The sequence below is a fragment of the Equus caballus genome, chromosome 18, assembly GCF_041296265.1.
Source record: "Equus caballus isolate H_3958 breed thoroughbred chromosome 18, TB-T2T, whole genome shotgun sequence".
NCBI lineage: Eukaryota > Metazoa > Chordata > Mammalia > Perissodactyla > Equidae > Equus > Equus caballus.
In genome coordinates, this window is record NC_091701.1 from 51,936,960 (window position 1) to 51,961,788 (window position 24,829).

Below are 24,829 nucleotides of genomic sequence, written 5' to 3' on the forward strand. Positions count from 1 at the left end.
TGGGCAGCTAAAACTCAGCCCCAGGATTACTCCTAAGAAGCACATGTGGCTGTGAACTGCAAATTAGAAACGTGTGAATCACTGTACGGTTTCACCATCAAAAGGCACTAGTCCTGAGGCTCTTCCTAGCTTAAGCCCAGGAGCAACTGAAGGCTGATGCTCATTTCAAATGGTTTGTTTTTTCACGTGTAAACAGCACCCCAGACTTAAAAGAACCCTTCCATTTCCTAAACTTCTTAGAATTCTTTAGGAAAGCTAATATGTTTTTAGTGCTAGATCAAATACTTTTTAAACTTTTTATTACTGAAAATTTCAAATATAGGTCAAAGCAGAGGAAAGGGTATGATCCTCCATACTGTTACCTGTGGATCAGATATTTTTAATGGGAAAAAGTGCCATTTTTTTTCTGTCCTCTGTATGGCATAATGATTACCCAAACTTGTAGGTGGAGTTGGAAGTAGTATTCTGAAACTCATGGAGGAAAATATATTAGGAGAGCATTTGCTCCAAGGGAGCAATAGAGAGAGGGGATCCGGCCCCTCTCCGCTGTGGCCCTCCCCCTCCCCCCAGCCGATCCCCCTTCTACAATTTCAAGATGTCTTGCTCTTCTCAGGGGGAAATCAAACTGAATACAAGAGGATTCTAGGAACTAGAGCTATACAGAGTCCTTGTTCAGAAGGCTGGCAGATTAGTTTTAAATTTTTTTTATTTAAAGTTCTCGGTCTCTTTCAATGTTATAGGACTAGGAGAAGTTTCGTAATTGTGCTGTTTGCTCAATGCATTCAGGCACTCTGCAGTTAGTAAGGGCTGAGTCGGGACAGGAACTCTAGCACTGAAAAGATTATGGCCCCAACCCAACCCAGACACATAATTCAAACAAAAACAAGACTAAGCTGTAAAATTAGATGTGTAGAATAATAAGTCTAAAAAAGGTCTAATTCTACCCACCTGGGGATTAGGTCATTGGTTTTTTTTGGAAAATATTTTCAGTATCAAACCCTTCCAAAAAAAGTCTACCCTTCTTTTTTGGGGGGCCTTTAACTTACTGGCACTTCCAGCACCTGTTAGTCCAGCACTTCGTATTTGGGGAGACAAAGTAAGAGGGGGCGAGTTGGCGATGATAGAAGAGAACATCTGGTTAACCCCAGTCAGTCCCAACGCACTTCTTTCCAATGGAAAAAGTGTGTGAATCTGTATGTGTGGTTGATTTTTTTGATATATTAAGCAGCATAAAAATGTGATACTAGAATATTATACTTCAATTTTTAAACTTAAGTTTTTTAAAGAAAAATAGGTTTAATATACAAAAATAAATTACTGTCCTGTATTTAGGCAGAAAATATAATGGGAAAAATTCCATTTGTGATAGCAACCAAGAATATAAAATAGCTAGGAATAAACAAATAATAAGAAATATACAAGACCTATCTGGAGAAAACATTAGATGTCTACTGAGGAGTATTAAAGAAGACTGAAGTAAATGTGAAGACATCTCTTAAATAAGAAAACTAAATATTTTAAAGAGTCATGTTCTCCCTACATTAATCCATAAATTCACTGTAAACCTAATTGTATGACTGAAAACACTTTAAACAAGTTTGAAATGCAATGGCAAATTGAAAAAATATTTGAAACAATATAGTACACAAATATTTAAAGTTTCTAGTTCATAGAGCACTCTTAAAAGTAAATCAAGTAAAAAACAACCCAAGAGGCCTAACTGGAGATTTCACAAAGGAGTATAAGTACATAAATAAAGAGATCTTCAACCTCAGTAGTGTCTGAAGAAAAATAATTAAAATAAGATACCATTTTTCATTTTTAAGGCTGACAAAGATTTCGCCATTAATAATATTGATGCGGGTGTAGGGAAACAGGCACCATTGGGAATATAAATTGCTATTTTGTGGAGATAGTTTTGCAAATATGTCCGAATTTTGCGTATTTCTTAACCCAAGAATTCTACTTCTAGGAACTTAAGCTCAAAAGAATAATTGGTCACATGTGCAACAACTGTATTTGTAAAAAGTGTATCATGCAAGGAAAAAACAGAAAAAGAACCCACCTACATGCTCATCATTGGTTAAATAAAGTGCTATGTTAGCCAACCATGTAAAAGAATACTATGAAACCAGTAGAACAACCCAAGAGGCCTAAAAGAATGATGTAGATCTATATTTTTTGTTAAAGACAGATGTCTTTCATATATTGTGGAGAGAAATTAATTGCTTTCAAAATAGCAGTTTAATAAAATTACATATACAAACAGAATATTTATAAAATATAAATTAATGTACTATAAAAATATATAACAATATATTAGTGAATACATAAAGAAATGTTCTAAAGTGTGTTTGCTGAATGTTAGCAGTGATTGAGGAAGCTTTTTACTGTTTTTTACTTTTTACTGTTTATGCTTTTTCAGTGTTGTTATAAAAATATTTGATACCACACGTGTACCATTTTTTTGTAATCAGAAAAACAATACAAAACATGGGCTTCCTGTGGACCCTGGCTCATTCTGTGTGGTTTCAGGAGAGGGTAGAGCACATCCACTTGGGAGGATGACCTTTGAGAAGTGGGTTCAGAATGAAAAAGTTAATGCTAGACAGTCTTCTTCACGGCTGCCAAAGACCCACTGAAGAGCTTCCGCTGGGAGGGAAGCGATTGTATGTTGCTCTCATACTTGTTATTAGAGAGCACCTAATTCATATGGAACCAAGTGGTAGGATGGTTATCCAGAATAGTATTCTGGCACGTTGACTAGCCATGTAGACCAAGTCATCCCTTGATCAGACCCAGTTTAAAGGTCAATTGTGACGATGAAAGGAAAAGGAAAACTGTGGGGTTGCTGTTTGGTGTTCACATCTGTTGCTTTCCATGTTCCTTATCAAATTCTTTCTTTTGACTCAGGGCTGGAGCAAGGTGATTTGCAGCTACTTCTAAAGGACAGTTCTGCTTTTTTTTTTTTCTCCTTCTCTTCTCTTCCTAGGAGCCATCAGCAGGTGAAGACAGGATTGTTGTCCATAGTGAGGGCTGTGTCCTCATCTGTATATTTTTATAGATACCATAAGGTTCACCCTACCCTTGGGGCCCAGTCTCATGTGCAGCTGGGCTCCCCCAGTTTTATTCTTTTTTCTGAAATGAAAAAGTTTTCATAGATTTCCATCAAATGCTTTTTAAAAAAATTACAGTTTGGTATCTCAGAAATCTGTCCCTGTGGGTATTCACTTGGGTTCTGAAAGTAGAGCTAGAGTCTTAAAGTGGTTTCTGAATAAATAATGAAACATGTGTTCAAAGTCTGTGACTCTTCCTTCTCCTTAACCACATCCTAGATAACACACCAATGGTGAGTGTCATTTGTGTGAATAGATTCCCTAGTTTTAGTTTTCAAGGTCTTTTTTTTTATTCTAGCTGTCTGAATGATTAATGTGACTAGGAAAATACTGTTGACCCATTTAAATCATGTCAAACAACATCCATTGCTCATCTACATAATGAAATACACACTGAACATTACATCTTAAGTGTGGGAGCCAGTGAACTACAAAATAATGTTTTACTCATGTAGCTTATGAAATAAAATATAAGACATTAGGACTAACTATAGCTTTAAATATTAAACTATTCAAATGGTAATTGTCAGTGAAAATCACCCATAAACTGAAACAGCTAATAGCATTTCTGGTTTAGCTGTTTATCAGAGGAAGTGGGGGTAGTTGCATGCAACAGTGTGAGTTTAAGGAAAGTCTTTATGTCAAAGCATGTTTTAATGTTTTTGACTATTATGGGATTTCTTGTATACAGTTGAGCTTTTACAATTATTAATCAGTGGTTGTGAAAATAACACTTTGCTGAAAAATTAGAAAAAAATTGCTTGACATTTTTATCACGGTCTCATTAAATTGGTCCTTGAGTAATTTTAAAGACAGCTAATTTATAGTGGAAACTGTTTTGATCAATGATCAGATAACAAAGATAAGCTTTGACTGCTTTTGAAATATTTAAATTTTGTAAGGACATCGTTTGCACAGTGTATAAATAAATGCAAATTTTAAAGGCACTGAATTTAGGCTATCAGGTTTCTATGGTTACACCTTTCCAAGTTATTTTGTATATTGTGTGAATAGGTCTGAGTCACTGATAATTATTTGTTTTTTTGTTTGTTCTGTTGGTAATTTTGTGTTTAGCTGAATTTAATACAGTTCACGCAGCTTGCTTTGGTTTATGTGTATTTTAGTGTTTGTGATTGACAGTGATTGAGCATTCTTTACAGAGTGCTTGCCTTTTTTGTCATAAATGATGCATGTTGGTAGTGCTTGAAATGTAAATAAGTTCTTCCTGTACCACTGTTTAATAAAGAGGAATTTTTATGCAAAGAAGACATCTTGCTACATTTAAACAATAAGGTTTGGTGTGCTCTAGAATATTTATATTAAAAAGTTGCACACTGAAACCAGTGTGTTTAAATTCTTACCAACTTTAAGTTACAGAGGTTACCAAGGACAACATAACAGTTTATGGAAATCACAACATTGACCGAACACCAGTGACAGAATAAAAATTGCAGCATTCTGTTCTAACTCTTAGAATTGTTTGTCATAGTGAGCTTCACATGGCATGTCTTCACTACCAAGTGGCATCTTTCTAGAACATGATTTTTATCATTCTTTCCTTGGCATAAATATGAAAAGTATTCTATACACTAATGTGTTTAGAAGGATATGATTCTTGAGAAAAGCTGGAGTCCTTTATGCTTCTGAGTGGAAAAAGAGATTTTCCTGAGACCTCACCATTAGCTGTCAGCATTCTAGCAATTCTGGCCCCACCAAGAACTCTCAGAAAAATGTCAAAATTAGACTGGGCATAATTCATCCTACTGACTTTAAGACTTCTCTAAATACACTACAATCTTGAGATGCTACCCAGTTTGTAAGGTTTTTATACATCTGCAGTCTCAATTGATGGTCAGGGTGGTCCTGTGACGAAGGCAGGAGAGGCCCAGTGCTTTGCATGTTGTGGTTTTTAAGGAGCAGTTCTGGGACCCAACCTAAGATCTCATGAATACTTTGTGAATTGCTTACTTTGTGAATCATCCAAAGCACATTTTGAAATTCAGGCTGGTTTCTACCTGTTGATTAGTCCATTTTAGAGTGAACTTCTCCCATGGTTAGGAAACCAATGATCATAATTACCATTTATCGAGTGCTTACTTTGTGCCACTTACCATACCCCATGTCATAAAATTACTGTATCATAACAACCCTGTGAAGAAGGTATTATTATTCCTGTTAACGGACGAGGAAACTAAGGCTTATAGAATTTCACTAATGTGTCCAAACAAACCAGCTAATGCTCTGAGAAGGAAAACTAAATTAAACAAGAGCTCAAGTAAATATAATTAGGAGACACATCTTTTGGAGGAAAATCCCATGGTGCATTCACAAGCAGAGTATAAAGTGCTTTAAATTCCACACTGTATCCTGCTTTTCATCTCCAAATTGGCTATATTTTATTTAGGCATTTTGGGGTTGATTTTCTTTTTGTAACACTCTGGTAGAAGTATTAGTTCAAACAATGTTCAATACACCTCATGTTAGACAATAAACATGTTTCAAATATTGCACTTATCAAATATTTCAGTATTGTGACTATGTTGAAGACTTTAATCTAAAAATAAGATGATGAATTTTTCATTCCACTGAGTGTGAATGATCTTGGCCAGCTAAGGTTTTCATGTAATATTGTGTTTTCAGATATGAGAGGTAGTCTGCTTTATGCAGATAAAGAATACATATTTTCTTAGTGGTGGTGGTGTTTTAATTTTTAATCTTTAGTACAAAAAATAATGGTGTTATAGTTGAGCATCCATACCTGAAAAAAAAATACAAGGGCCAGTTTGTAAGCAGGCTCCTATGGGACTCCCTTTTTAGCCTGTACTATTTTACTGCATTGCATTTTTTGCATTAACTCCTAAAGCTATGAAGTGATTATTTATTCATATGGTTAACTAAGTCTACACAGTTGAATTGAATATAAAATTATTTCTGGCAACATAACTACATCAGTCCAAAAAACTGCCTTTGGATAATTTAGAACTTTTTCTTTTACTAAAGAGGCTAACTGTATATTTTCTCTTTTATTTTTCTTGTGAAAATAACTCCTTGATGAGTGATCTTGGCTTCTGTTGTCTTGAATCTATGTAATCTCAACTTCGGGACCTTGGAAATATATCGTTTTCCTGAGCTTTAGCTTCCTCGTTGTAGATCGTGATTATTAACCTACCTACCTACATACCTACCACTCCAATGCCTGGTTACAGAGCAGAGATAAACTCCCACAATTGTCAGAATACCACCATAGGATTTATATTCAAATATTTTCTTCTTATTTCATGGTTTCCATTTGGAGTTGTACAGTGGAAGCATTCTCAGGAAAATATTAAGATGTAAATTTTTTTTTTTTTTGGTTTTGATACTGCAGTTTTGGTCAAAGCTCTAAGCTATTTTGTACCAGTTGTTTGTATAACTTTAAATGGCTTCTAAAAAGAGAAAGAAAGAAATGCATCCAACAGTATAACTAAAGCATATTGCGTATAAAATTCAGTTGACACCAGTGTAAGATAAAGACTAAAATTACGTTCTTTTCAAATGCTTTAATACATTTGAAAAATATTCATATTAAAGTTGTGCCTTTGATCATAAACTATAAGTCCCAACATCTTCTATTACTGGATATTTTTAGCCAAATTACTAATATTTTGAGTAGTATTTTACATGACAGTGGTATTTATGAATAGTCTTTTAAAAAAGAGTTAAAGAAGGGCTTTCTTATATCAATTTTTTTTAACTCATATTTTTAGGTGGACTTTCTCTAAAATTGAATTCCATTTGTGATTTTTGTGAACTGCTCTTTCTGATTCTTATTTGTGTGCTTTAATGTAAATTTTTTCTATTTTCCCCTTCTTTAACCAAAGTGTGTGAGGTAACAGGAATGTTTCTTTTGAGAGACTTTGGGAAGTTGAAGTTTGCCAGATGTTCTGTGCTAACCTAGAAGTGTGCATTCTCTGGGTATCAGGACTATGTGAATTCTTTCCTGTTACTTTGATGGAACGAACATTTGCTTTTGGTTCCTTTTGGTGTTGTTTTTTTACTCTGATCAGAGCTTGTCATATATTCTGTATTCAAATGATATTACGGCATCCAGAAAATCTGGCAAAGAAAATGATATTTTGATGACATTTTTCACAGGGCTCAACTAGAATGACTTATTACATTTTAACCACAGTCCTAATAAACAGCTCCTTTATTTCCCCTGGAAGGATACAATATTTCTTTGTCCAAGAAGTTGCCTGAGTATATGTATTGTTGAAGTGCTAAAAAGCTGCTTTTCTCTAAACTTTAGCTGAGAGACAATGGGATTTTCTAAGCATATACTATTGCAGTGTGACTCAATATTTTATGATTATAAAGATGAATTTAGATTTTAAATTTTGAAGTAAACATTTTTTATCTTAACTGGAGAAATTTCGCATAATAGCCCTATTCCCCTTTACAAATTAATCGTTTCTATTTAACTTCTACTTATCCACCAAGTGATCTGATTTTAGTTTTAGCTTTTGAGTTCTTACTGTAATCTTTGACGCCTCTCCTCAGCTGCGGTTGGACCAGCCTAAAGCAATTTTTTTCTAGGCCCACAAACACGAGTCCACTTTATTAAGTAGATATGTTTATTGATTTGTGTTTCTAGAGTAGGTTGGGGTGTTTTTGTCTCCCAAGAAGAGGGGAATGCTTTTTATTTAAATCACAGATCTCTGGGTGTTGTTGGTGTACATGAAGGAATAATCACATATTATCCAGTTAGCTTTTGTAGAGAAGCAAAATGAAGTCTTTTCCTAAACCCATTTCTGAACTTGTCATTGACGTTATACTCTATCAGTTGCTATTGATAAATTTTTTAAAAGGAGAGGGATGTAGCATGAAGACAACTTCCTGATGGAGCCTTGGGGAAGGTCATGTTTTGCCATGACCTGGGCATCATTCTTGAATGTTGTTATTATTAGAAGAGGGTGCCCTCAGGCCGCTGCTCTTCCCCTCCTCAAAAGTGCTCAACTATGGCTGACTTCCCAGCTTATGTTCTCTAGAACCAGGATTCTGGGGCTTTGGTTTATGGCTTGATGGTGACTTCTGACATCCACAGGCTGGTATCTATGGTATCACACCTTCACTTGACTATTTAGTTTTATTAGGAGTAGTGGCCCAAAACTATTTTGATAGCATGATTAAGTCTCATAGAAACTGCAAATTTAGAGCTTTAAGCAACTGGGACAAATCTTTATGTTTCAGTAAAAAAAACGACGGGATTTTTTCTTTTTTATTTCTGTGGAATCTTTGTTACTGTTTTAGCAGTCAGCTTTATAAATAACTTCAAGGACAACACTGTTGGACATCAAGTAGAATCTTTATTTCAGAGAGGTGCTTGTGCTAGTATATTTTAGACTCAACTATGTGCTTTATTTTGAGCATTAAAGAAAATGATCTGCATTCCAAAACCTGCATAACAACTGGGCTTGCATCCTCTTTAGAAACGTTGTTTAATAAACACTGTAGCCTTATCCAGAGGCTGTTGCCAAATGCTGTTAATTAGGCAAAAAAAAAAAAGTTTTTTACAGGTTTTGAATCAGATCCACTTTTCTTGTGATGACATCTTAGCTTGAAATCCAGGAAGCAATGGTGTATGGTGTCCGTATCCATGAGTTCCTGAATTGGAGAAAAAGTGTGGAAAGCATCTGGGGGAAAGGAGGCTCTTTACCAGCTTGTTTCCTGTAAGCTCAATTGGAAGACCTTGTCTGTGCAAATAGATTTCAAAATAGAGCCTGCCCTTTGACTGTCTCCATAATTACATGGCTCGCTCTGTATTTTATTTGGCAGCCAGAGCAGTTAACCCCTGGAAGGAAGGGGCTGATGGCATGGCCAGCTTGGCTCCCCAGACATGTCCATGGGAATGAATAAACCACTGTTTGGAGAAGCCTGTAGCTAGAAACACACCAGAATAGTCTTCAACTGAACTGAAACTTTTTCAAAACAAGTTTAACAATGTTTATTATGATTGGTTTTAAAACTTTCTTTGTCCTTATTGTGTAGGCTGTAGAGAGGTATTAATTGTTTTTTAAAAAATTGGGAATTGGGGGAGTTCCTCGTTGCTTTGATGTAATCAACATCTGTCAACAGAATGAATTTGCTTTTGTTTAGTTTCAAGGGCCCTTGTCCTTCAGCTTTGCCCAATCAGTGTCTGCTTCAGCCTGGGGCATTCCCCTAGCTTTTTTTTTTTTCCTTCAACAAATGCATAGGTTATTTCTTGTGAAATGTGAGCTTCTCTTCTGCTTTCTAGTCTTCTTGAAATGGGGAGGAACCTTCAATCTTTCTCATTTACTTTTGAAACATGTACATCTTAGTACTGGATTATAAAAATCAATGAGCGTTATATTGAGGGTTGCAGACTAATTTTTCTTTTGCAACATTTGTGCGAGTTATCAAACCCATCACGCAGACAGTCAGTGTTTTAGGTCCAGAAATGTAAGGCGTGGATGCATTTGCAGTGTTCTCCTTTGGACTTAGGGCACACAGTGCTGTGAGAGCCTGCGCTCCTACGCTGGGTGATTGGTGGGAGTTCATGAAGTGTGATCTTTCTGTGGTTCTAAATCAGCACCTGAAAAATATATTTCTGTAGTACAGTCCCTTCTGAGCCTACTGTAGGAAACAATATTTATAAACAGTTAAAAATACCCTCAGTTTGCTGTCACAAAGTTACTTTTTTTTAAAGTTAATGTGTTATTTAAGCAAATCGTTTGGTTTGAAATTAAAATTATCAATGAGTGTATGAGCCGTATTTGAAAATGAATTAGCAAAACGATGTTTTCTCTCTTAGTAATCATAAATCATTTAAATCTGGCAGGCATTCCTCCCTTCATCCAAAATAATTGCCTCCATTTGTGAAATCAATTAGATGTTGATATGCTATAAATAATAGTTTTGTTACTAGACTTTGGCATTTACTGATCATTATGAAAAAATATATTCAGTAAGATATTTTACAGGGTGTCTTTTAAATTACATATTATCTCTGGTTGATATTGTTAGCTAATGTAAAGTAGTACAGGCTGCTTTCTTGTGTTGTTTTCTACCCAGATATTTGATACCTCTGAAATGTAACATAACTGAGGATTGATGGCCCTGCAGGGGGAAGTGCTTCCCTGGAAATGTACAATGAAAAATATAGGTGTTGGTAGCCCACACTTGAGTACAAATATACTTTGTTCAGTTTTACAACTGCTTAAAATAATAAGCATTTTAAATGTCTCTCTGAAAGTTCATTCAGACCTTTCCCTTAAAAATACTTGTTGACCAAAAGAAAACTCATATTTTCAAGAGTAAAATTGGCTTAATTAAGGGTCATTAGTAGAGGTGTGCATAAAAACCCAGGGCTCAGTGGGTGAAATGGAAGCGTTTTATTATGTGGTATAGAATGCTTGAGTAGATAACAATTAAAATGGACCCTGAGTAAGAGGCCAATAAATACAGGGCATGTTGCATGCAGCAACATTGGTTATTTAAAATGCATGCTTCCCTCCATCATACTGGAATTCTGTAATCCTACCTTTCAGACTTAATCTGTAAAGGGAAATAGAATGCAGCTTTTAAAAATTGATGTTATTACCAAATATGAAAATATTTAAAAGCTCAACCTAGATTTACATTTCAAATACAAATTTAAAATATGAAAAATGTGCTTCAGGATCCAGAGCATATACACCAATTTCAGAAGACATTCACGCCGTACAGTGTGCTCCTCTGTGGACTGAATGAAGCGGTTGCCTGTAATTTTCAACATTCAGCTCAAACTAGGTGCTGATAGAATTTTTGTGACGCTGAAAATAATTCTTATTATTGCCTTTGAAAACAGTAAATAAACTAGTATTCATAACAAATAATGTGTAGCTTTACTGCCTAAGGAAACCCTATGTAGAGGTTCTGTTGCATAATCAACAGTGACAACACTCGCTATGATCATGTCTTTTAAGATCAAGTTAGTCCAAAGCAGCTCCTTGCTCATCTGGGGTTCTCCTACTCTCCTGATGTTTCTGATGATTTTCTACTGGTATCTCCTAAACTTCAGATTAGTCAACTTGTCCCTTGCAATAATTAGTACACACCTAAACCTTTTTTCCTGAAAATAGCTTTAACAAAATAGGGTATACTGTGCATTCTGGGTAAATGATGGTGCCCAGAAGACAGAGAGGCCAGTCCTGTGGCTGATGGAAACCTGGCTGGTATCTCTGCCTCTGATGATGGGTCAAGTTACCTGTAACATTGACGGTAGCAAGTTGGAAGTTAGATGTAGTTATAATAAAGTATTAGCAGTGCTTTTATTTATGTATTTATTTTAATTGAGATATAATTGACGTATAACATTATATTAGTTTTAGGTGTACAAAGCAATGCTTTTATAAAGAAAGGAAATATATAGAAAACTCAATAAACCTTTTCTAGAATGATCTGTAGCAGATACTCTAGTTTGGTTATCCTGTGACTGAACATAATTGGGATTGGGGATTTTCATTTTGCTCACCTGCATTTAGAAAATTTGTTAATTACTATTTATTAATTACAATATGATAAACAAAATTGAGGACCTTGCCCCTCCCCCCACTTTTGCCACATTAATTGCAGAACCATTATCTCCTAAAGGCATGGATTGACTTAAGCCCATTTCTTCATTTCACCTGTGAAAACGCTAGATTTTTTTTCTGGTTTGTAATGAATAGTTAGTAGAATAAACACGGTATGGTACCTTATTATCCTGTTACTTTGTGACAACATTTATAGGGTGTCTTTTATCAGATTGAAAGAAAAGATTTTGCTTCAAATAAAAAAGTATCTTATGAAAATGGAATTGCTGAGTACACTGCAGAACCGTAATTGTCAACAGATTGGAGATGTTCAGACTGTGTTCCCGATGTTTAAGTCATGTGTGGGTGTGCCTGCATCGTTTCAACTGTGAGCCCCTCATTTGGCAGGACAGGTACATTGGCAGCTGTTCATCCTAGAAGTGAGTGACTGAAAAGCCTCATCCAGGTTTCCTAGTAGAGGCCTGATAACTTCATGCCTCAAGTTTAAGTACATAGGAAAGATTCCCACTATAATGACTATGTGCTTGAACTTGATAATACTGATGAAGATGGTCTCCCTGTCATGTAATCAGGCACTCTGAAAAAAATCTTCATGAGTCCTGAAATTGATCGAAGTCTGCATCATTCCCATTGCCTGGAATGTAGCATGACAATCAGATGCTGCTGCATGAAGGCACAAGTGTCAGAGCTGAAAGAAACCTCAAAGATTATGAAGTCCAACTCCCTCATTTTACTAAATAAGCCTTTTGTATCAGTGGGCAGTGTCTGTGAGGTGCTCAGCACAGAGCTTGGCACCAGGAAGCTGTCAGCCAGTGTTCACTGTTACTGTTGCTGCTCGAGCTCGCCCAGTTAGCTCTTGGCAGGACCAGCAGCAGAACCTTAGCTCCAAGATGCCATCCAAGACTGTGTCACTCTGGGCTGTTTTTCATCACACGTATCACCGTCTGATGTAATCTAATGTATTTGTTGGTTGGCTTCTCGTCTGCATCCCACCACGGATTATAAACTCCATGAAATCAGGGACTTTGTCACCTGGTTCACTCTGTGTCCAGAGTATGGCATATAGGAGGAGCTCAGCAAGTACTGTTGAATAAAAGAATAAGTAAATTCAGAGGCCCACAGGTAAACATGACAAAGAGTCGAGAAGGGAAAGGAAAAGAAATGAACGTTTATGGAGCACCTACTTTCTAAAGATGGTTTACATATATATTTGTTATCTCAGCTAATGTTCATAACAGCCTAGTGGTGAGGAAAGCACTGCTATTGCCATGTAATGGTGAGGAAAGTGGGGCTCAGAAGTTTTGGCAACTCAGGTCTGTCTGGCTTCAAAGCTCATGCTGTTTTTACTACCATAATGCCTCCCAATTAGATCAGTTCTAAGAATTTCCATGAAAATCACCTTCATTCTAAATGTTGGCTGGTTCCATGATATTTTTTTCATGATTAAAACAGAAAAAAACCTCCTCAAAATCCAATCCCTGAAAGAACATATTCTACAGCAAAGCATGCTAGCTGCTAGAGCCCCTGCACTCTGTTGAGAGGCCACTCTCAGTGGCAGACACAGTCCTGGATTTAGACTTGGAGGACTCGAGCCAGGGCCAGCCATTGATGTGTGAGCGTTAGTTCCTGATCCGTATGGTGATGTCAATTGCTGCCAGCCTGCCTGACAGAGTTGCTAAGAGATAATGTATGTAGACACTTAGCACTCTGCTTAATCAAAGAAATTGGCCATTAAATGTTAACCACTATTGTTACTGTTTCTATTAGTGTTATCATTATTAATAGTAATCATGATACATACTTTCCTCAGAATGGAAACACTTGTGAGTTTGTGTCTTGTCTATGGTCCTACCTAGGAATGCAGTTAGCGCCCTCCCACCCCCACCACCCCTGGAGTCATAGACTGATTCCACCTGAGTCTTCCCTGTACTTTAGCTGGGTCCCAGATTTTCCATTCCATATCCACAGGCTGCCCAACCAACTTCTTCAGCCACCTCACTGAAGCACGTGTTTGGTCAGCAAAGGGAGCTTGGCTTGAGACAGTGGATGGATTGGGTCAACCCATCACCGCTTTTGGAAAAATAATAATAGTAGTAACTTTTTAATAGTTTTTACATTTTTTAGGTGTTTCCATGTGTGTGAGCTCATTTTTTCTCTGCATATGAGAGAAGAAATATACTTTGTGGAGGCAACTCGACCTGATTTCCCTCAGCTTTGGCACATACTGCATGTCCCTGGGGAAGTTATTTTCCTTTGTGTACCTTGGTATCTTCAACTGTGGAATGGTGTACTAACAGTTCACAACTCATAGGATTCTCGTGAAGATTAATGAGCTAACATATGTAAAGTGCTTAGTACAGTAATTGACACAGAATAAGTGCTCATTTTACTTTTTGAGTGTTCTTGAAGGAACCATTGTTTACTGGGCATCTGTTAAATGCAAGGTGCTCTCACATTCTTTCACATGCTTTTTTCACGTATTCCAATTAATTCCCACCTGAGACTCAAAAGAAGAAACTTGCTCAGAGTCACACAGCTAACAAGTGGTAGAGCTGAAATGAAAGTCCAGGCTTCTGCTTTCCAACCATGTGCTTTCCCTAGGGTACTACCCTGCCCCTCAAATACCAGTTCACAGTCCTAGGGCTGCTGGTGTTGTCTTTAGGGAAATACTATACTTTACAAGCTTTAGGGAATACATACCTGCCTCTATCGAACAACTTTTTATTTTTAAAAGAGGTGATATTACTGGCATTTTGTCTGGTATTTGGAAGTGTTTAAAATAATACCAAAACACCTCTGTTCATTTGATTCAACACGTTATGTAAATTCAACTTTATGGAAGAACTTAATTGAGTGAAACTTATGACACTGACTCACTGCCCACTGGGGTTTCTTTGCCTCTGTGCCTTTTTTCAATTCACTTGGAGATCTTGAGTTTTGGGGCCAGTACTCACCTGCAATTTGTGTTTCCATTATGTTTCACAGCTGAAAGGTTACTCTAGGCCAGTAAATCTCAAACTTTAGTGTGCATCAGAACCATCCTGAGGACTTGTTAAAGCACAGACTGGTGGCCTCATCCCAGGGTTTGATTCGGTAGGTTGAGGAGGGGCCCAAGAACTTGCATCTTTTTCCCATGTGATGCTGATATGCTTGTCTGGGTACCAGGTTCTGAGAACCAGTGATCTAGACCAGCAGTTGACAAACTTCTTGTGTAAAGGGCCAGATAGGAAATATTTTAGGCTTTATGGGCCATATGGTCTCTGTCACAACTTCTCTGCTACTGTGGCTCAAAAACAGCCATAGATAATTGTGAGTGATTGAGTGTAGCTGTGTTCCAATAAATCTTTATTTAGGGACACTAAAACTTGTATTTCACATAATGTCACTTATTACAAAATATTGTTTTTCTTATGACTTTTTTCTAACAGTCTATAAATGCAAAAATAATCTTTAGGTGTTGGGCTGTGTGAAAACAGGCAGCTGGCCAGATTGGGCCTTTGGGCTATAGTTTGCCAACCTCTGACATACAGTTATGACACGTTGGGGAATTTTTAAACTATTATTTTAATTATAAGTAATACAAATCAATGGTTTTAAAAAAATAACAGTATAGAAGAGAATAAAATGACTCAGGAAGTCTTCCTCCCCACCCCCAGTCCCAGTCACATGCCCCAGAAATAAGCACTATTGATGAATATCAGTTTTCAGGATTTTTATAGGCCTATAAAAGCTTATATAAATGAATAAGCTCTTCTTAGATGAATGGGCTTTTTGTGCGTATTGTTCAGAACTTGCTTTTCTCCTAACAATATATTGCGGTGTCTTTACATATCAATATGTAGAGATGATTTAGTTTATTCTCTGACAGCTCCATAGTTTTCTGTTGTGTAGATATACCATAGTACTATACTTAACCAGTCCCCTGTTGATGGGCATTTGGGTTATTTCACATTTTTTCCTACCACAAGCAATGCTGCAGTGAGGGTACATGTTCATACATCCATCATTGCATTACATCTGCAAGGTGAAGTCCTGGGAGATGAATTGCTGAGTCAAAGGATATGTGCATTTTAAAATTTTGATAGATATTTCTAAATTCCTATTGTGGGTACTTTAGGGCTCTGTGTTCGTTTTCTTTCCAAGTTACAACCTAGATTTTTGCTATTTAGTCTTTATCTGACTTGGGCATTCATCACAATGAATTTCAGTATAATACCTCGCTGCACGTGAACTTAACAGAGTAGTAATCCTATCAAGGGCAAAAAGTGCAGCTGGCAATTTTGTCCATGATTCTTGAAAGGAAAACGGCTTTAAAGAATATAAAGCCACCCAAACCATGCCCTGAATCTAAGGTCTTCCTGGACATGACTGCATAAGGTGCCAGAGCAGAAACTTCTTTTTGCAGACCTGGTGGTTCACAAATGTTTGTTGCCCATTAGAGTAGAGTTTTCCATTATCAGACATTTATGTAAACTTAGTATTAGCTAATAAATATGCTATGCTGTTAGTGTACTAGAACTCAGAATACCACTGCTTTCCTTTCTATTTGGGGCTTTTCCTTTTGGAGCCAAGAAAGGATTAGAACAATGATTTAACAGACAATGCAACATCTTAAAATGTAGCACCATTTAGGTTTTTTTACTTAAAATATGTCTATTTCTGCTCATAGGTTGTCATAGAATTTTGTCTTTACCACTCAATCATATCTACTTACACAAGCAGTCAAGCAGTCAACAAAGAAGAAATTTCTTTTTCCGGAGACAAAGAGAGATTTCACACAGTATAGTTTTGCCGGCTGCAGTTTCTTCAGCTCATCCAGTCCCTAAGGTACGATATTGCCTATTATTTGCTTCTTTTTTCCAGCCAAGATAAAGGTTAGCTGCAGAAGCGATCAAATTTTTTTGCACCTTTGGTTTGTGAGCCATCTGAATCATAATTTTTAAATTTGTTTTGTGATTTAAATTGTGATTTGAAAAGTTTTAGCATCCTGCAGTTGTAAAACATTAATTTTTTTAAAATAAAGCTCTGAGCTTACAACTGCCTAGCTTATTTAGAATTAAAATTTCTATCATGAAATTTTCTATATTAAATTTCTAACGTGAATACAAAACTACATGTATATAGTTTCGTAACATTTTTAGAGAAAAAAATCAACTATAAAATCGGGATCATTCAAGAGAGATTACTTGAAACTAATACACTAGATGTTTTTTCCTAAAGCCTGCTCTTATACTTTCCGTATTACTAATGTTGCTGTCTTTGAATCCTCCTTTAGAGTAAATTAAATAAAATGTCTTGTCTCAGAGCATCCTTGATTTTTTTTTCAGAGATTACAATTCTGTGGAAAGACAATCTATCCATTTTTCAAAATGCAAAATAACAGAGGTGTGTGGATCATTTAGGAACACCAAGAATAGCTGAAAGAAATAGAGATTTGTCACAAGGATCACCTGCTTTCCCCCTTTTATGTGTTTTTTTTTTACAGTGAACCCACATTAAATATGTTGTACTCCCTAAAGGTGAGTGGCCCAGTTCTGTGGCAAGGGCTGACGAGACAGGCCACCGGAGCCCAGAGTATGTTCCTGGTATTTCCTTAGTAGAAAAGAAAAAGAAATCTCCGGAGAGGTGAATGTGTTGTTCTAGAATTTCAGTGACAATCCAACTGCCCTTCTGCGTGTAGTTGTAACCTGGCCAGATCACAAAGCAGAGTGGTGACAAGAACAGAGTCCATGGGGAGACCGAGTGAGCGTTGTGAGCACTGGTAGTGTAGCTGTTGGAGAGAAGATACCCGTCCAGAGCTCAGCTGTGGCAACCCAAGCAATGGCATTACCTGTGTCAGAAAGGCCCATCTGAACATGGGAATAAGGGAGGGTCCTTAAGTCGTGCGTGATGCGCTTCACGAAGAGCCGAGCCCTAACCTCAGCCCTTCCGCAGTTGCTGTGATGTCAAGTGAACAGTGTGATCTTCCTCAGCTTCCTGTCCCCAACTGCTGTGTAGCCTTACTGGGTACTCTTCAACAATGCTTATGTAGCGGCTTCTATAAATAGTTTGTAAAGAGCTATGCAAAACCTTGGGACTGAAAGAAGCTCTGTGTGTGAGATGGTATTGATTTTCTGAATACTGCCCATGGATTTAAGAGAGTGGTGGAGAATATTCTACGAGGGGGATCAAAGTTCAATGTTTTGAGTTTTGGGGAGTTTTTGGTTTGTTTTTGACAAGTAAAATGTTCTAGATGTTTTTTTATGTACTTAAAAGAAAGAAAGACTAGGAAAAGAAAGCTGTTTTGTTTTGTTCTCTAGTCCCTTCTTAGTTTAGGTACATTTGCAAAGTGTAAGAAAAATGTATATGTAATAGGTTTCAGTGGACTGGACAGTCCGCCTTTTACATATGTTCACTCAGAGAGGGTGTTGTGAGCTATCCTTTGCATAAATTTTATCTTTGTGTTAAGAAGATGAATGTGCTCTTAATTAGTCATTTGGCAATTTGGAAACTTGATGCTATTTTTCATAAATGGCAATATGCTTCTAACGGGGTTGGGAGGAGGAAGAAAAGAAAACTACTGTTTGTTTTGACCAGAAGTCTACTTCAGTCCGGTTTGACTCAAAGCACAGTAAGGTTAACAGACAGTCCAAAGGCAGCACTAACAGGCAATGTTAAGTTCAAAAGGGCAGGGGAAGGAACTCGGGGCAGCCTGGAGGGTCTGTTGTGCTGGCTTTGGAGGTCGGTGCTCCGGCAGGAAGGGCAGAGCTCCATGAAGCAGGAGGCTGTGTCCGAAAAAATGATCCCATTGTCGTGCGCTGGGTTCTGATCTTCGTTTTCAATCCTTTTTCCTCAAGCACATAAAGAAGCCAGACTATGTGACGACAGGCATTGTACCCGACTGGGGAGACAGCATAGAAGTTAAGAATGAAGATCAGATTCAAGGGCTTCGTCAGGCTTGTCAGCTGGCCCGTCATGTCCTCCTCCTGGCTGGGAAGAGCTTGAAGGTGGCGTCTCACCAAACCCCGGAAGGACTTACATACTTACAAACTTACAAAAGGACTTACTCCCCTTTTTCTTCTTTCCCTTCGACTCTTCTTTTGTACACATCTAATTTGTTAAAAATCAAGTAAAGCCTTGAGGTGGGGGGAAGGGATTTTATTATTTTATGTTTATTCAAGAGATAATTTAAAATCCAAATTCAATTGTAAGTAGGAGTCGGAAGCTACTTTGGGCTCAGTCAGCCTGTCCGTGTTGATCAGTGACGGACAGCTTTGACTTTTGCCCTCTTCCTCCTGCCTGGAGTTTCTGCTTCGATTCCCCACCTGATTTCTGTGTGTCTGAAGAGTTTCTTTGCCTCCTCCTTTGTCTCCTATTTTCTTGCATTAGCTCTGCAATGAAAGATCAGACCAGATACAAAAGGCTGTAGGTAATATAGCAATGGAATGATGTACAACTATCTTACTACAGGATTTAGTTCTTTCAGAATAATCTGAAACACCCTGCCATGTAAAGATCATGAAAGAAAATACGAGCCTGTGGTTTCCCAAAGGTGGGCAGGATTTGGGAAGTCAGACTCAACGACGAAATCACTTAGGGTATCATTGTGTAATAAACCTGTTATAGCCGCGTAACCAAGCATAATGTGAATATAAAATAACACAAAGAAAATTACTGAAGAAATAGCCAATTTTTAATAAAAGATTTTGTTTTAGAATTTTACTTATGATTTATGAGTTTATGGAGATAGTCTTCATGTGTTCACAAAACTCAATTATAGTTTTAGTTTGGGAGCGATTGGATACCTTCTAGAAAGGGAAAAATATTTTAACAAGCATATTGATTTATTTAGGCATGAAAGAAATCAAGATTAGTGGAAATCAAACCTCTACAAAATGTATCAGACTAAATTCTTAAAAAGGTGATCCGTAATCTCCATACCATTGCTGCAAAACCCATGTGATGTTTCGCTGAGGTAAAAATGTGGGGTTTGACCTCCTTTTCAAGCTGTGCATCTAAACTGAAGATCCTTTTGAGAATTTATTTATATGCTTCGGTTAGCCCAGGGCACTAACTGTTGAGAAAGAGGAACAAATTGCCTAAGAACATATTTTTGAAAGTCAAATCATTTAATGACTCACAAATGATTTAAAGGATCTTAGAGTTTAAAATTTTCATTTCCTAATAGTCCATAACACCATCATGTACCCAAATGACTGTCAGAAGGCACAATTTAGGATTTTAATGTTAGTCATAATTAATTAAAATATTGTACCATAAGTTTATCATAGTAAATTTATACAGTCTCACCTGAAAGTGCTGTAGCTGTAGGCATAGTCAATCAATCCAGGAAATGTCTTCAGTTGTTGCTCCATAATTTCTTTATTTAATATTTTAGGTTGACATGACAACTGAAGAGATAGATGCTCTTGTTCATCAGGAAATCATCAGTCATGATGCCTATCCCTCACCTCTAGGCTATGGAGGTTTTCCAAAATCTGTTTGTACCTCTGTAAACAACGTGCTATGTCATGGTATTCCTGACAGGTATTCATTGCTTAATAACATATTGTTCCTTGGGAAACTAAAACATGAAACTAAGATCTGTAACACATGTTGAGAGACACCGTAGTTTAATTGAAACCCACCTGCAAACTTTTGGAGCTGATTATGGTAAAACAAAAATTTTGAAGTATTTTGCTTCTAAATGGACATAATACCACCATTTAATGTTCGTGAAAGCAGTATATAATCCAAAAAAGTCATGGTGCATTAAATATTTCTTTTACCTTTTTAGATTTTAATCATATAAATGGTAAAAATCCAAATGTAGGCCAATATTGGTTATCAACTATTGTTTTGGCTCTTTGCAAAATTAGGGTAACTAATAAGTACATTTTTTTAAGAATGGTAGATTTTTAAACAATGGTAATATGTTCATATTACGTATTTCTTGTAAAATTTGATGTGACTAACATAACTTAAAGATTAGATATAGTTACTCCATTTATTCCTCCTCCACTCCAAATTACCATTGCATCTCATTGGGTTTGTGGTAGTAGTCATTAGGTGTTTATTTTTATATTCCTTTTATTGAGATCTGTCTATCACCACTTTTTTTCTGTTTATGTTTCAGTCGACCTCTTCAGGATGGAGATATTATCAACATTGATGTCACGGTGAGTAAATCATATAAAAAATAGTCTTTGATCAACTTCAGAATTGCTGGTAGCAACAGGAAGAATTGTGGATTGAAAATGCGGACTGCACCGGTGGAAGTGCTGTTTACTTCTAGACCCAGACGCAAGCAGCTGGTTTCCTTTTTGTCTTTAACTCTGTGTTTATTCCAAGTAAACCCAGGCCCGACTTGAATTTAGGGCTGGAATCAGATGCACTGAGATCAATGTTGGCCTAAGTGAAATGTCAACCCAATCCTGCTATGTGTCATGTTTTTGAGAAGGTGTAATTGTTATTGATCCACTGTGTAGTTAATGCAGAGCACCACAGCACTGGGCAGCTGCTGAAGCTAGATATGTATGAGATGAGCTAACGCGAAGAAAGCCAGCATTTTTCCTTCACTCTGCCAAGATTGATCTTCCTCTTCCTGCTGATTTTGAGTGGGGCCTGTCATTATCTTACTCTGTCATTAGGGGCTACATTGGCCTGTGTGTGTCAGTCTATTTGGACAGCAACTCTTTTGCTAGCAGTGTTCCTTAGATTTATTAAAATCCCTGAAGGTAACGTTGTCTTCCATTCCTGGCATAGAGAGCCTTGAACTCGAAGCACACAAGCAGAGTGGTTTTCTCTCTGAACTTACATTTTCACCAAACGGTTAACAGCCTTTATTTTAAATAGCAACCCAAAGTAATTGAACATAGGACCTTCAAATTGTACAAGCTCTAACCTTTTCTAATTTTGTTAGCCTTCCACTATTCTCGGACGTGGATTATTTGTGCTTTGGCAGTCTATTTTACTGAAAAGTTTTTAATAGCACCTTTGGATTATGTAGATTGTAATAAATTCTATACATCTGATGATTATAGTTTCTATTAACGAGAAAATATTCTTAAGTTATTTTATATCCAGACCATGAAACTTAAGTAGGAATGGGAATGAGGTGGAAATTGGCATCCAATAGTTGAGCTCAGTGAGATTTTTAGTGTTCAATTAATTCTCCCGTTTTTCTTTGTATCAGTCGGTGTGAGGATATAGCCAAAGATTCTTTTTTTGCTGATGCTCTTTCTTGTATCATTTTGTCCTACTTGGAATATTTGAACATTTGCTCCACATGTATTCTGTTGGTACCTTTCCCACTCAGAATCATGTAGAAGGAGGTATTTAATGATAATAAAGTGTGCCTGAAACAAAGTCTTTTTCATGATATACTTTTCTTTTGGATTGTACCTGATTTGTAGGTCTTACATTTATTATCTCACCTAATCACCCCTTAACAAAATATTGCTGCTTTGAATGAAATCAACATATTCTTCCCTACTGTTTCCAGTGTGTCCAAAGAGAATATTCCAGGCCTTTTCTAAGTTTCCTGAAGACTTTTAATAAACAATTCCATTTTTAACATTCGAATAATTTCAAAATTGCAAAACTCATAAAGTAAAGTGGAATATTTTCAAATGTCGGGGAATGTGAAGGAGTCAAGGAAACATGTAGGTTAATCTCTTAACAAATTATATTTCTTATGAAATATTTTATTAAGTGAAGGATTCCATTATTAGATCTTATACTTTTTATGAGAAAATACTGATTGCATTACATAGTTTTTGCATCTAGTATATATCTTTACCCCTTGAAAGTTGAATGTTAAAAAATAGACAATGCAATGCCCATAGTAGTTGCTCAATAAATATTTGTTAAATAAATGAAGTGCAAGACTAGTTTGTAGGTACAAACAGTAATTGTAGATACCTGACATAGACTTTCAAACGTATTATATTTCCATATCTTATGAGCTTTCAAGTAGTTATTTTGGAAGCTGGCAAAAAGTAATATGAAAAGGCAAATAAAGATTTTTAAAAATGCATTTTTACTTTAAGTAGCAGTTATATAAACATTGAGTTGCAAATTTTTTTGAATATTTACTCTCATTTTAGCAAATGTTATATACTTGTATGTAAAATAAAAACTTATACTTTCTCAGATTGCAAATGGGAATAAATGTATACTATATTGCAAGGTAACTTGATAAAGTAGAGAAAACACCCGATTGGAAGCCAGTAACCCATCACATTAGTCTGGATCTGTGTTTGTATTCTGCCACTAACCTTAGACAGGTTGTTTTTCTGTGCCTCAGTTTCCTGACTTATGAAGTGAAGATATAATAAAGACCTTTCCTGCTTCCCCCTCAGAGTGTAGGAGAGTATTTTTTAAATGCAGAATAGTATACAGATTTAAGACATTAATTTGGTATTAAAACAGACAGAAATCTCAGATAAATATCTTTTTTTATAACAGTTTCTGTATTCTGCTTCATGAGAAAGAGAAATGTGAAAAATAATTACATAGGACAGTTTTATGCAAAATAGCAAATTTCATGCTACATCAAAGGATCAGTATTCACCTAGTCTCCTCGGCCTTCTATATTTATTATGGTGTTTGATAATTATTGATTTTTATGATGAATCTGATGTTTTTAGAGATCCTACAGGGCCTTTTGAATCATTGAAGACTGATAAAATTATATTTTCTGCAATTTTATTCTTAAGCCTGTTTTGTTATAGTATTCTACTCTTTAAACAAATCCCTGTGTAGTGTTTTCTGTTAACATTCTGCTATCTGGAACTTTTGATTAAGATTTCACTTCTCGACAGGATTTTTCTATAACATATTTCATTCCTACATTGAGCCTCTTCAATTCCCAGAACTAAATTCTCCTACTGTCTGTTATAATACGGACATGTCTATCTTATTTCTTCTTGTCAGTGTCTATCATTTCCAAGTACAGAACTGGTAAATGAAAGATCAAGTATCATCATGACATTGAAGAAACTTTTCACTGTGTTAAATACTTCTGGGTTCTCTAAACCTATTGTAGTAATTGTGGGTCAATGTCTTTGATCACTAATTTTTGCATATATAGTGTGTCTTCTCAGAAATAAAGTGAGGAATAAAAATGTTATAATAGCATTGTTGATCATAATGCCAAAATAGCCATACTAGTCACTTATTTACTTTAAAATTTTGTAATATCATTGAATGGCTTTGTCTTTTTAATTTCTGTAAGGTTTCAGTATATCTGTTTCTTTTTTTGTAGGTAAACTTGAGATTAATTCTGGAAGGGAGAAACACATGAATCTACTACACACATAAATGAATACAATGTATAGTTTAGGAGAGTAGATTTTTAAACAAGAACATATTTTAAAATTTCTGCCTGTGTTTAGGTCTATTACAATGGCTACCATGGAGACACCTCTGAAACATTTTTGGTGGGCAATGTGGATGAATGTGGTAAAAAATTGGTGGAGGTTGCCAGGAGGTGTAGAGATGAAGCAATTGCAGCTTGCAGAGCAGGGGCTCCCTTCTCTGTAATTGGAAACACGATCAGGTAAGCCTTACACTGACAAGTAAAGGAAGGGTTAGCAAATGGTACAAAGGTTATTGGTGGCTTGGTATAAAGTTGATGACATGTTTTATGATTCAGAACCATCATTTCAGTCTGATATCAGTATGTGAACTGCCAGGCTGCAATGTTGTTCCCTGGGTTTAAAAAAAAAAGGTTTGAAAAAGTGAATTATGCTAGGGTCAGCAAAGAAACCTAAAGGAGCAGCAAGCAATATGACTGCTTTAGTTTTACCCTCTCATGTTGGTCTGTAGCGTTCCTTTACTCAAAAATCAGACCAAACTTGGAAGAAAGTACCTAAGAAGTGGAGAAGCATCCAAACCCTTGGATAATGAGACAGGAGAATAAATTTCATAGAGGAATAAAGTGAAACATATTCCTATCATACAAAGATAAAAAGCATTAACTCAAGCAAGCCTCACCTTTCAAATTAGCGGATTAGCAAACAGCCTGAAAGGGTGATCTTCTGTCTTTTTTTTTTTCGTCTGGCTCATTTTTTCTGTAAATCATTGTTTATTTTCACGCAGTATTCTATGCTTGCTTTTTGAGTGTATGTGTATTTCCTGAATTCAAGACTTTTCTTT

General features: G+C 36.4%; 1 protein-coding gene and 1 long non-coding RNA gene across 6 annotated transcripts in view; one reads left to right on the plus strand and one right to left on the minus strand.

Annotated features, from left to right (window-relative positions):
* Positions 1 to 24,829, plus strand: part of METAP1D (methionyl aminopeptidase type 1D, mitochondrial) — a 71,263-nt gene that overhangs the window by 37,261 nt on the left and 9,173 nt on the right. For 4 of the 5 annotated variants that reach the window (XM_001917058.6, XM_023621991.2, XM_023621994.2 and 1 more), the window contains exons 2-6: positions 16,359 to 16,516; positions 18,526 to 18,675; positions 20,067 to 20,215; positions 20,805 to 20,847; positions 24,067 to 24,230. In XM_001917058.6, coding sequence (XP_001917093.2) covers positions 16,359 to 16,516; positions 18,526 to 18,675; positions 20,067 to 20,215; positions 20,805 to 20,847; positions 24,067 to 24,230 — 664 coding nt within the window. The remainder of the gene's footprint in view (positions 1 to 16,358; positions 16,517 to 18,525; positions 18,676 to 20,066; positions 20,216 to 20,804; positions 20,848 to 24,066; positions 24,231 to 24,829) is intronic. The other variant, XM_023621992.2, reaches the window with a different exon arrangement.
* The window catches only part of LOC138918666 (uncharacterized), a 28,131-nt gene continuing 21,974 nt past the window's right edge, over positions 18,673 to 24,829 (minus strand). Inside the window, exons 2-3 of the long non-coding RNA XR_011428272.1 lie at positions 19,610 to 19,742; positions 18,673 to 19,059 (exon numbers count right to left, since the gene is read on the minus strand). This is a non-coding gene — a long non-coding RNA (uncharacterized lncRNA). The remainder of the gene's footprint in view (positions 19,060 to 19,609; positions 19,743 to 24,829) is intronic.